The sequence below is a fragment of the Lissotriton helveticus genome, chromosome 4_1 (genome assembly GCF_964261635.1).
Source record: "Lissotriton helveticus chromosome 4_1, aLisHel1.1, whole genome shotgun sequence".
Lineage (NCBI taxonomy): Eukaryota > Metazoa > Chordata > Amphibia > Caudata > Salamandridae > Lissotriton > Lissotriton helveticus.
Genome location: NC_136063.1, coordinates 256,437,638 through 256,451,301, shown reverse-complemented (window position 1 = coordinate 256,451,301; position 13,664 = coordinate 256,437,638). Strand labels below are relative to the sequence as shown.

Here is a 13,664-nt window from a genome sequence, read left to right as displayed (position 1 = left end):
ATGCTCTGACAAATCAAGATGACATAACAAGAGACAGCAATAATAATCAGCCATTGCATTTACGCAACAAAACATATGCAATTGGTGAAAAATAAACATATGCATTTGAAATGCTGTCATGGTTAGACATACCTTTTCCTAGGACCAATAGAATATAACTACCCTTCAAAGTTTTCCCATCTCATAATCCCTCCACCACCTGGCCTTCCTGCAGATCTAGCACTCTGTCTCACATCGAAGGAGGCACTGCTATCCTTCGCCACCAGTGAGTGTGGATTGCAACTCTCCTCTTCTGGAATACTGTGTCCTGGTTTGTTACATTTAACCAACCCGGGACATACACCACACATCACCATTCTCCAATTCTACTACATTCCTCCTCACTTTCTTAATGACAAAAGCACCCATGAATCTTGACATTCCTTTCCAGAAAAACCCTGGTCTTTTCAGCTGAACCAGGTCACCGAAGGTCCAGGATATAGCTTTCACTCACTTCTTCTGGTCATAGCTTTCCTCATATTTACTCCTCAACGCCACACCTTGGGCCTTGGACTTGCTCAAATCATCCGCCTCTAACAATCGTCCAGCATCATAGATTACCCCATGTATCCAGGCAGGATTAAGCCTGGTGTTGCGCACCCTACCTCTCATTCAAAAGAAAGGAGACTTGAAAGTAACCGGTTTGATAGCATTGTGATGTGCCCACCACAATTCATCTATAACTTGAGTTAACGGCATCTTAACATCTATCGCTCTCTGCACACATGAGTTGACCAACCTATTCATCTGCTCCGATAAACCATTAGCCTGAGGTGAATAAAGTTCTGACCTATATGTACAATGGACAAACCTTTCAAAAACTTTTGCATTTCTTACAACTTCAGCTGGACTCCATTATCAGTCACAGTGCAAATAGGAATACCCTCTATTCAAAATTCCATCTTTAGAAAATCGGTCACCGCCCTGGTATCTAACGATTTCATACACTTTGTGACCACACATTTGGACATGTAGTCCACCAACAATATCACGTAGCTCCCATTTTCAGGCAACAGATAGAAACGCCCAGCAAAATCCAGCACAAGCTTCTTCCAAGGGTCACTTTGAACCGCAAACGATGACAGTGGACTTGCTCTTATCATTTTTGGCACATAAATTGCAAACTTTTACGACCTCCTAGACTTGTCAGTCCAGACCTGGCCACCAATACAGCTCTCTCAGACAGGCCAAGGTGAGCCGCCTCCCTTGGTGACCATCATGTGACAAATCCATCACTTTCTCTCTCAGTTTCATAGGAGGAATAACTCTTTCTCCTCAGAACAGGTCATCCCTGATCTAGTTCAACTCTTCTCTGACATTCCCATAGCCCAGCAAATTCTCCAGAACAGATCTATAAACTGGCCATCTCTTCACAGTGAACTCCCTGAGCTATTAAGCTTGCACATCACACTCTCTTTCTTCACACTACTCCTCTTTCAAAATGGCATCCTTACAAACCCAACTCACAAGACATGAGTCCAGGCAATCCTGAATGCTAGTTTCCCCGGAAACGGGAAGCCTTGACAGGCAATCTGCAACACTGTTCTTCCTACCAGAGATGTGTTCAACACAGAAATTAAACTCACTCACACCCTCCACCCACCTATTAATCCTGGGGTAACTTCATAATCCTTTCTTGTGGCAAGTAGCTGTACCAATGGCCTGTGATCTGTGCACATCACAAACTGCATACCTCAAAAGTAAAATTTTAAGTGTTTTATGGCCCATACACACTTCAAGGCCTCTCTTTCCACCACAGAGTATCGTTCGTCCACACCCTTGAAAGACAGCAAGGCAAAGGCAACACCACACTCAACCACACCACTGACTTGTGAAAATACCACCCCCAACCCTATGAGACTGGCATCAGTTGTCACAATGATTCTTTTCTTCACATTGAATTGTCCTAAAGTGGGCATCTTACTGACACTCTCCTTGATTGCTTTGAAAGCCAACTCAAACTCTTCCATCCACTTAAATCTACTCCCCCTTCTGAGTATAGACCTGATGGGTTGAGCTACACTGAAGAAGTATTGAACAAACTTGGCTTAAAACTCCACCATCCCAAGGATTGATCTCACTAGATCTTTATCTAGATGAGAAGGTGCTATCAGAATATTCATCAACACAACTGGAGCAACAGGGGGAGTAAAAGTCAGGCCGCCTCCCACTCAACAAACCATAAACAACAAGAAGCCTGACTTGGCAGAACACCTACTTTTAAATTCACGACAATGTAGGGGTTTCCAATATGTTTCAAATACCCCCTCACAAGAGCGACGCACTATCGCTACTCAAAGTGTCAATGTATTCTATTTATAACAAAAATGTCAATACAACATAGGACAACTCCCACCCAGACATGAAAAAAGTGTGAGAAAGGAGAGAAAGCACCTCACGATCATAACACCAAGGGGGGCTTGCTGGTTGGTACTCACTAGCAAACCCACGTATCATCATCGGTTGCTTTCTCCCTATAAAGGAAAAGTGTGTGTTCTATCATGAACTTCTCAAAAACTGAAGAGAAAAGAAGAAGACAGTGAAAACCAAATGCAAATGAACTGTCTTGGCTTAATGTCACTATTGTGCCCACTGGTCCCCGTGAGAATAATTTGGACAGCTTACAGCACTGAATAAAAGCTGTACCTCATTTTAATGGTGGGAATTGCCTTTAGGCCCACAGAAATGAATGAAGCACTATAACCTAATAGCGATTACCTAATAGAAATTGAGAATCTTTAGGAATCGCATTATTTAATTGCTATTTTCTTACATACCATTTTGCATTCCTTAATTAGCGATTATCCTAAATTAATTATTTAAGGAATGCAAAATGCATTTTTGATACATGTGGCCCTATGAGTTTTTCCTGTACCCTCACATTGTTGGTACAATGTACCAGCTGATCTCCAATTAGCGAATCCATCAGAAGATCAAACTTGCAAGTATGAGAAAGAGTTCTCAATTATCCACACTCTTATTTTCGCCTTGTACACACATACAAAACGTATGCTGTCCTAACACATTAATTTTGTCTTGAAAATGCTTCTTCAGCATAAGTACTGACATTTCATAAACATCCCCAACATCACCCTCCGCATTATCAAGAGGTATGATTTCTAAACTGTCATAAATATTTCACCCCTCTCCCCCTAAGTTATGTAAAAGCACTGCCTGTTTTCTGGCTGATGAGAACCTCTCACCCCCAACTGCTACCAAATACGAATCAAACAAGTTTTTCCATATTTTCCAGGGCAGTATACGATCTCCATTGTCAGATAAATATACAGGAGAGGTGAGTACATTAGGAAATGACATAGCAGCAGGGCTAGCTACAACCGTACCCCAGGAAAGGATTGGAGATAGAAAATATCAGATAGACAGGGAACCACTTTATGGCACCTGACACTTGTCCCGTGGCTTCCTCTGAAATGTCCACCTGTAATTGCCCAAAGACAACACAGCGAGGCAATTATCAGAACTCCAGATTCCACTTGTCAGCCAGATTGCAAGTAGTATGGAACCTGGTACAATTCAAGTACATTGAAAGTTTCCTTGAGAACAAGTAATTAAACAACAGTGTGCTCAACAATCTAATCACAAGCAGTCATACCTTTCTGCTTCAAAGGATTGAAGAACCATTATGCGTAACTACAGCGTTGTTCATATGCCAACCAGTAACCATTGCAGCTATGATGATGATAATACTGAAATACAACCACCATTGCCGATCAGACACAAATCGTATCAAGGTCAGTGCCGCGATCTGGTGCCCCACATGATATCTAGAAAGCGTGCTCCACCTCCAAGTTGCAAGTCGGCGGCACTTTGCTGCAACTCTTCTACTCTGCAGACGAGGCTCCACACGGCGCCAATGCAGTAACACTTACCCAAATAAAGATGCCGGCGACAGGTTATGGCACGTAACCCAAATGATGGCAACAAGACTCACTCTGCCTCCAGAGATCAGTGCCCTCTTGGACCGCAGACAAGGCTCACACCACAGCAATGCTCTATGATGGCTTAGACCACAAGGCAGTGTTCTGGCAGCACATCATAGCAAAGGCTGATCACGACCATTATGCCTCAATGACGCCCCACATAAATCTCAGCAAGCCAGCAGTCCCCGCGCGTCATAGACTAGGGACAGCTGAAACTTACACAATCACATTGGTCAGCAGATAACAACTTCCAGGTACCATATGACCACTAGTGAAATGATCTTCAAAGCAGAACTGCTCTTGTAAATAGTACGTCGCAAATGTGGATTCAGGAGAGGTTGGTGACCCAGGATGCCTGTCCCCTCTCAGGCAGTACGTCGCCACTTTGATAAGTTAAATGATGACTCTGAACTCTAGCGATGAGTTAAGAAATACTTTAATAGCAAAAGTGAGACACCAACCTCTAAAAATCAGTTTACCCCTCATGATGTTCCCCAGCAACTGTCGCCCTAAAAGTTCTAACACTCCTTATTTTCTTGACTAGGTGTTCCCTTCTAGAATGGTTGACCAACATTCTCTACATAAGATCATAACAGAATGTCAGACAGATGGAGGTACGTGATGCCTGATTTCACCCACTAATGACATCCCAGAGTTCATTCACCCTGTGCTGTACCTTTGGCCCCTAAACAACCTATTTGTTGCATAGGGTTACTTTCTGCTCCTAATGCTGCTTTCATAACAACTGAGACTAGGGGGTTGTATGGTGTTGTACTTAGATATCCTGCTGCTCAGCCAATATGCAAAAGTGTGTGTGTGGAATGTTTGAGTGCCTCATGACTGTGTAGAATGTTGGTGTGCCTGGTGGATTGGAAGAATGACAGTTGGAGAGAGTGGGTTGAGCAGCAAAGATGCTGCTCCTGGTGGGGCCATCAACCATCTATGAATTAGCCATTACCAACTTATCTACTTGTAACTACCATCCTGTAACTTACCAATAAACATTACCTGGTATGTTTCTTTGCTATATTTATTAGTTTGGTGCCCACTTCTTCTTAGTTTTGGCTGTGTGGCTGCATAGGTGTTATTCCTTATACTATGTGTATTTCATGTTTAGCCATTCTTCCATGTTTTGGGTAGAGCGTTTCACAAAGTTTTTATGCCTTTCTTCATAATGATCCATATCTTGTTTCTTGATTGTTCGATTGTGCATTGACTTTATGACATCATTATTATTACTAATTATCTGCTCTGTATACTTTTGAGGTCCTACGTTTTTTTTCCTCTTTAGGGTATTTATGGTGTAGAAGCTGGTCTCCTCACACCTATTTTCTGTCATTGTGGGTTGTGCACACCCTTTACACTAGATATACCCTATATTATTGATGTGCCTTTGACACTATTCATACTAGTTTTAGTATGCAAGGAGCAGTGTACCCCGTACATACATTTTTAGTGTGCAATAGGCAGTGTTCCCTATACTTTATGTAATTTTTAGTGCGCAATGGGCAGTTTTCTCTTTACATTATATTTTTTTGGAGCGCAATGGGCAGTGTACCCTATACATACATTTTTAGGGTGCAATGGGCAGTGTTTCCCATACATTATATGTTTTTTTGTGCACAATGGGCAGTGTACCCGATTCTTCAAATGTTTAGTGCACAAGGGGCAGTGTACCCTATATATAAATTTTTAGTGCGCAATGTGCAGTGTTCCCCATACATTATATGTTTTTTTGTGCACAATGGGCAGTGTACCCTATACTTGATTATTATGTACGCATTATTTGAAGTGTACTATGGGTTCCCTAGTATCCTGTACAAAGTTGTGGTGTGTAGAACAGTGTGAATGGCTTGGAATTTACACTCCACGGGTGTTCTCTATTCTCCAGGTCCTGCACAATGCCCTCTTTAGTGCGTGGTGAGTATAATTGGGTGACTAGTTTGGGTTATACACCTCCTCGCTGTCACTTTTCTCCCAACCCTGCACAATATTTCCATGCTTTACTTGAATTTAAAATTGTTATAAAGAGGATAGCCCCTCTAACCTCATTTTCCATGTGAATTGCTTTGATTTTTTCATCTTTGTCTCATATTTGCAGTCTCTTGCATCATCCAATTTCTGTATTTTCTACAATATGTTTCTAAGGCAAGGGGATGTGCTATGCTATATCCTGATTTTCTCGTTTGGACCCTGTTCCTTGCTATCTATCTTCACTCATTCTTCCATCCTCTGTTCTTTTGCAATCTGCACTTACCTTCTGCTTCTCCTTAGGTCCTTTTCACTATGTACCTTCCTTCTCTAAAGTTACATTGATCTGTATGCAATGTTGTAACATTTCTTCTGCAAATGTGTGTTACCCTCACACACGTTTGTAACTATTTTTTTTTGTTCATTGTTTTCTCAAGGGAAGAGGATATGTTGTACTTAGATTTCCTGCTGCTCAGCCAGGATGCATGAATGTGTGTGTGGAATGTTGGAGTGGCTGAGGGCTGTGTAGAATGTTGGTGTGCCTGGTGGATTGGAAGAATGACAGTTGGAGAAAGTGGGCTGAGCAGCAAAGATGCTGCTCCTGGTGGGGCCATCAACCATCTATGAATTAGCCATTACCAACTTATCTACTTGTAACTACCATCCTGTAACTTACCAATAAACATTTATTTTGACTTACCTCTTGACTACCATCCATCATTTCAACATAAGGTAAGCACCTGGGATAGAAAAGGGGAAGCCTGTGGAGGCACCCACTACCACTGGGTACCCCTAAGTGATATCCATGGGTCTCATGTCTGCCACAATGATCCCTATTTTATTCTTTTGCAAAAAATATTTTTAACATACAAGTAGAAGTGTACAATATTACAAGAAATTACAGTCAAAGGCAGTGAGTCGCTAAAAAAAAGTGTCAACGAAGTAGATTACCATTCTGGTCCACCAAAAGAGAAACCCAGAGAGAACCCTCCCAAATTAACTATATGCACTAATGAGCGAGGGTGAATGAATGGGTGACAGAAAAAGCATGTCGGTATAGGTTATGGATCCCAGTCAAGGCGGTGTATTGAGTGCAGTTACTATAAAGTCAGAACACCCAGGCTATGTAAGGGCATATGTTGACAACAAAGCATATACTCAGCATACAAAAACTACCAAGAAAGTAAGAGATAGTCAACCCCAAGTCATGAGACACTTTATAAACTACCCAGGAGCAGGGGCCAACTAAATATCTTTCTTAATTATATAATTATGTTTACTTGATTTCTTCATTAAACAGTTCCAAATAAAATGAAAACATAAGTGTAGAATGGGCTAAAATGTGTACCTATGAATATATGTATATATTTCCCACTAACTGGGTTAATACTTACTCATTCATTTACTCCTTCATGCACTCATCAACTTATCACTCTCTCTGAAATTCATGACATCAATCCCTCTGTAATTCACTTAACACTGACTAGCTCAGACTGCCGCCTACATATGGTTTCTAACACATTCAGGTTATATCAGTTTCCAGACAACTAAGGAGTTGGTATGGAGTAAATTGAAGAACCGGGTTTTCAAGTACCCAGCGGCGTCAGGGACACGCCCGAAGTCCTCTCGGTTCCCTTGCCTTGGTATACAGAGACACGGAAACTTCTAGGTGGCGTCAGAGATCAAATTTATTAGCTGCAGCCGGTAGTAGAAATCCCAGTAATACAACACAGTGTACAACTCAAGAAACTGCTCAATTTTACTAAGGTGAGACATCCCTATTTATACACAAAAAGGTACATTTAAAATGCACGCCCCTGCACCAAAATTCAACCAATAGAAAATACATGACATCACACAGCATCATACAGTAAAGCTCATTTTACAGTGTCCTAACCCACAAGTTAATATTTAGGCATATTTAAATAATAATCTGGAAGGCCCGCACAAACCCTTAATTGAAAGCGTAACCCATGAAATGAATAAACAGTCAAGAAAAGTAGTTTCAGATAATGTGCAAGATAACAGATACGTAAAGAAACTTAAAAGTTAACAAATGTCTTGAATGGTATTTGGGAAAAGTAAATAACGATCTTGCAGGGAAATTGGCTTGGCAGGGTCAATTCCTAGGTGAAAGGCCAGCTTCTGAAATTAACTCCAATGCACGAAGGAATCCTTGGTTAATGTATATATATATATGATTCACAATAGGTCAGACTGCTTTGTTCACAGACTAACTTCTGAGGCCTACATAAAAAGTAACACCAGATGGCAGTCACGACACATGGCAAAAACCCATGTTTCAGAAAAGAAAGTTTTAAGGAAAGAAACCATTTAGATATTGTTTAAGATAAGATATGCGCAAGGAAATTAAAGGTTAACGAGGTCCTGAACAGTGATTGAAAAACTCAGACAACGATCAGCTAGTGAAACTGGTTTTGCAAAAGGTCAGTTTCAGGTGAAAAGGGTTACTCTCTCTGCAGTTCATTCAGAGTTAGAGAAACCCAAATTAATATATGCACGAACTCAGAAGGCAAGGCCACTTGTTTTGGGCCTACTTCACTGGCCTACGTGAGGGCAAAACTAAAATGCAGTCAGGTTTGAGAATTACAGAACCACAAAATCAAGGGAAATGCTGGTTGCATCTGGAAGCAGACTTTAGAAGATGGTAGAATGTTGCCTGTTTGGTTCATTAGCATTTTTTGTTTGGTAATAAGTAAAATATCTGTTGGTTTTTTTCTCATGAATGTGTAAAGGACAATGATCAAAAACCGAGATTTCATAAATGGATAATAAACCAAACATCTACATATAGTCAACTAAAGTTTCCTCCAGTGCATGCAGATGTGTACACACACACAGACACACACACATTCCTGCCCTTTGATAGAAATCCCCCCTCATCAGCCACTAAAGGCATTTAAGGACGACCTAGTACATGAGATCAATGGACAAATTGAGCAGTATTCTACAGCATGAAGCCGAACCCCAAGGTGATCCAGCACTTAATGCCTACCGGCAGTGGTGGGTAGTGGTTGTTTCAGCTGTTATATGATAGATGGTCTGTGTAATGCAAAAACAGCCCCACTTTTTAGCAGGTAGCATTGACCACCCACCGGGAATATGAAAGTCAGTCTGCCTATACATAGGTGAAAAAAACATTGTCAAACATTTTCTTTTTGTTGTCTTATTTATGAGTTTGTATATTAAGGATGTAATAACAACTCATAAAAATCAAGCAAGTGGTATACTTTGCATGTCAATGATATTCACATCACAGGTAAACTGGATTTTTCAGCAAAATGTCCTTTTCCTTCAAAGAAACTCTAATTGACTGCCACCCTGTTTTAAATGTCAAAAGTTTCAAAATGTGATCATTCAATCTCACTTTCAGGTGCAAATGTTCTTTTCCTATATTGCAGCTTATCCCAAGCACAAAATATTGATGAGGCCCTAAGTTTTACCTTCTACTCGTTATGTCACTAGTCAGGTCTGTGAATGAAGTTGCCTCTGATTTTAGAGGTTTACCCTAGTTAAATTAAAAAATCACAAGAAAGAAAGCCAAAGGTTTTGGTTAAATTAGAGCGATTGTATGCTTGCACTTACCTAGCATGCAGAGTGGCTTCCTGGCAAACTTTAGACGCCCCCTCCATCCTTTGTAGCGACAACAACATCCAGCGGCCCAGATCCTTAAGGCAAACTCTGCTCCAAAGATGACAATCGCAAATGTTTCCTGCATAACAACATCAAAATATATGTTCTTATTAAAACTGCATATAGATTGAAAAAGTGATTGGTGAACTCACAACATCCCAGTATTATGAGTGTTTCATTTTTTATGCATCATGGTGACACTTTCATGAACTCATAATTAACTCACGGTTTGCTTAACCTATTAACTTGTTTGCTGTTTCTCACTCCCACTACACACATCCCTGGGCACACAAATCATAAAATAACAAAAGAAATACAAAAACAGGTATTACCCATTCACAGGCACTTACAAAATGCAGTCCATTCAACTATAGAGCTAGACGAATAGTTTGTTGCCCATGAATTGCAAGTCAAACACAAATTCTGAAACATTTGCCAATTCCCCACAATGTACACGTAGGTAGTTTAACCACTGGATTGAAATTTATGAAGCAAATATCGCTTTTTCAGGAACAAGCTCAATTTTGTAGCAAATGAATTGATTTTTTGAGATCATGTACTGGATTGAGATTAGGAAATACAATATCGCTCTTTTTTTAAAACATTTCTTTATTGTCTTTTTTATTTTCACATTCACTGCCATTGCCATAGCATGTTCTGTTAAGAGAAAGCCATATAGCTCAAGTACAGAAAAAAGACCCTAAGTAATCAATTGCACAAAGAAATGGACAACCAATGAATAAAGGAAGAGCGACCAGTAACTACAGCAAAGTCTGCAATGGACCTAGTCATGTACAAGCACGTGGCACGTGGGGGAGAAAAGGGGTTGCACTGCTTCAGTGGTGACCTATCACTCTTTCCAGGAATTGACTATTTTTCAGCACATTTTTTGATATATATAAATTAATGTAAGTGTTTTTACAATTATATATATACATTTTTCAAACATCTATAGGCTTTTTCAAGCAAACTAACATTTTCTCTAAGGACAGCTAACAGAAAGCATCCAGAGCCATGTACTGCTGCGTGGATCAAATATTATGTCACAATACTACTACTACTGCACTTTATCAAAAGCCTTTGATGCTTTTGGATTTAGGAAAGTTTCTGTATCTCAGTGATACCAAGAAAGGCATTCTTCTCGTTGGTTGCACGCCCAGTGCCTAGGTACCACCAATACGCTGCCTGAGACAAGGAAGAACCTGCTCCACTGAGGCCATAGCACTGATTTGCACTCTGATGCTCCAGCAATTCAAATACCGAAATACCACCTACACACTCTTTTCCAAGAAGCAAAAAGATAAAATCCCAGAGGATACAATGCACAGAAACATAGATATGCGAGTCTCAAATCTCGACACCTTCTCACAGTACGGCAAATAAATGGGACCGGACCTACATACTGTGACTAGCAGCCCGTCCCGACGTTGTCCGGGTATGAATTGCTGACGGCCAGTAGTATATTGTTTTGTAGGATTTCGTTTAGATAGCATTTCTTATCCGTGACAGGCCTGTGAAACGCTCCGATTCACAGTGCACTGCTGATGCACTTAAGAGTGCGCGTTCAGTAGTGTGTGAACTCGAGTTTCCCTACTTTATTTTTCCTTGCAATATTATATAGCGCAAACTCGACAACATGGCATGAGCTTAATTTACATTACAGAAGAACACATTCATTTGTGGTAGGCACGGGGAGACAAAGCGATTTGCCAGGAATCACAGGATGTTGAGCTGATGCCGAGATTCGAACGTAGCTCCCCAGCTCTAAAGTTTGCCATTCTAGAACTTGTGGCGGAAGGTGTGTCTAAAAGTGTATGTCGGTGCTGGCCATCAATGAGAGAGACCTGTGCATTTTTCAAAATGGTGGTGAAAAAATATGAGTATGTTGCTGGAGATGTGGGCCGCCGTGCCACCAATGTACTTACCGGGGGAGGGTAAACACCCATTATTCTGCAACTTTCTTTCCACATACCATCCCTCCGCATACTTTCATTACGAAAGTACCATGGCTCCGCAATGCCATTATAACGCATGGCATTACATTTTATATTCTTTTACCACGCATACATTTATAACGAAATTCGTTATAAATGCATGAATGGTAAAAGCATGTTTTTTTTTAATGTTTGGATAAGGTAAGTATGGGTATAGGGGTATATGTTTTGGGGTACTGAGGTATATGTTTTGGGGTTTTTGGGTATTTTAAGGGTTCAGATATAGTTTTGGGTTATGGGGTACAGGGGTAGTTTTAGGATTTAGGGATAGGTATGGGTTTTGGGGTACAGGGGTATTTTTAGGGTTCAGGGCTAGGTTTGGGTTTTGGGGTACAGGGGTATTTTAGGGTTCAGGGGTAGGTTTGGGTTTTGGGGTACAGGGTTATTTTTAGGGTTCAGGGCTAGGTTTGGGTTTTGGGGTACAGGGGTATTTTTAGGGTTATGGGGTAGGTTTGGGTTTTGGGGTACAGGGGTATTTTAAGAGTTCAGGGCTAGGTTTGGGTTTTGGGGTACAGGGGTATTTTTAGGGTTCATGGCTAGGTTTTGGGTTTTTGGGTACAGGGGTATTTTAGGGTTATGGGGAAGGTTTGGGTTTTGGGGTACAGGTTTATTTTTAGGGTTCAGGGCTAGGTTTGGGTTTTGGGGTACAGGGGTATTTTTAGGGTTATGGGGTAGGTTTGGGTTTTGGGGTACAGGGGTATTTTAAGGGTTCAGGGCTAGGTTTGGGTTTTGGGGTACAGGGGTACTTTAGGGTTCTGTGGTAGGTTTGGGTTTTGGGGTACAGTGGTATTTTTAGGGTTCAGGGCTATTTTTGGGTCTTGGGGTGCAGGGGTATTTTTAGGGTTCAGGGGTAGGTTTGAGTTTTGAGGTACAGGGGTATTTATAGGGTACAGGGCTAGGTTTGGGTTTTAGGGTACAGGGGTATTTTTAGGGTTTAGGGATAGGTTTGGGTTTTGGGGTACAGGGTATATTTATAGGGTTAAGATGGATTAGTGATTAAGGGTGTTGGGGTATTTTAAGGAGTAAGGGTGGGTTATGATTATGGGGTGCAGGGGTATTTAAAGGGAGCAGGGTGGGATTAGCACACAATATGAGACATGGCATGAAGGGCGGAACGTACCACACGCCGCCAACGTTTGTCACGCCCCCAGTACACGTCTACAGCACAACGCAGCCACGCCCACAAGGGACTACTTTGCTGGCACGGTTCTTTTACCTTTTAAATGTATATGGTGGGCGTCTGCATAGCCTATATCCTTCTGCTGCAACTGCCCTTTCCAACGCTGTATTGGGTGTTGTGATTGGTGCTGTGGTTCCTGAGATTACCCGCCTCAAAGGTTTGGGCTCTCTCTTTATTATATTAGTATGGATAGAGAGTAAACCTGAGCTCATGCTAATCTCAACCATCACTCTGATATTTATTTTGTTTGACACCACCAACTACATGGAACATTAGAACTAAATCATAGAGGATCTTGGAAGGAACACAGCCTTTACAATGTGGTGTTTACAACAACATGCCTTAACCACACAATCCCTTTACCACCCAATGCCTTAACAATGCATTGCCTTTACAACACATGCCTTTACAAAGAAAGGAAAGCATTTCTAAGGTAAGTGTGTGTTTGTGTGTGGGTGTTTATTTATTTATATATATAATTTGCATTTAGGGTTTAGTGGTGGGTAGGGGTATAGGGTGTTAAGAGGGATGCCCTCCTCGCCCCCACAGACGACATCCGCACCCTCATCAGCCAGGGCCACATGGCGGCCCTCATCCTACCAGACCTCACTGCAGCCTTCAACACATTCTCCCACCACACCCTCACTGCCAAACTCCACAACGCCGGCATACAGGAAACTGCCCTCGACTTGATCCACTCTTTCCTCAACGGCCGAACCCAAAGAATCAGACTCCCGCCTTTCCTCTCAGAACTCACAGAGATCAACTGCGGAGTACCCCAAGGATCATCGCTCAGCCCCACGCTCTTCAACGTCTACATGGCCCCTCTCACCATCATCGTGAAACAGCATGGACACAGCATAGTATCCTACGCCGATGACACTC

The 13,664-nt window shown here is 41.6% G+C and overlaps 1 protein-coding gene across 1 annotated transcript in view; it reads right to left on the bottom strand.

The window, feature by feature from the left end:
• Positions 1–13,664, bottom strand: part of KCNQ3 (potassium voltage-gated channel subfamily Q member 3) — an 855,832-nt gene that overhangs the window by 256,322 nt on the left and 585,846 nt on the right. The window contains exon 3 of the mRNA XM_078685552.1: positions 9,558–9,684. Within this exon, the coding sequence (XP_078541678.1) occupies positions 9,558–9,684 (127 nt within the window). The remainder of the gene's footprint in view (positions 1–9,557; positions 9,685–13,664) is intronic.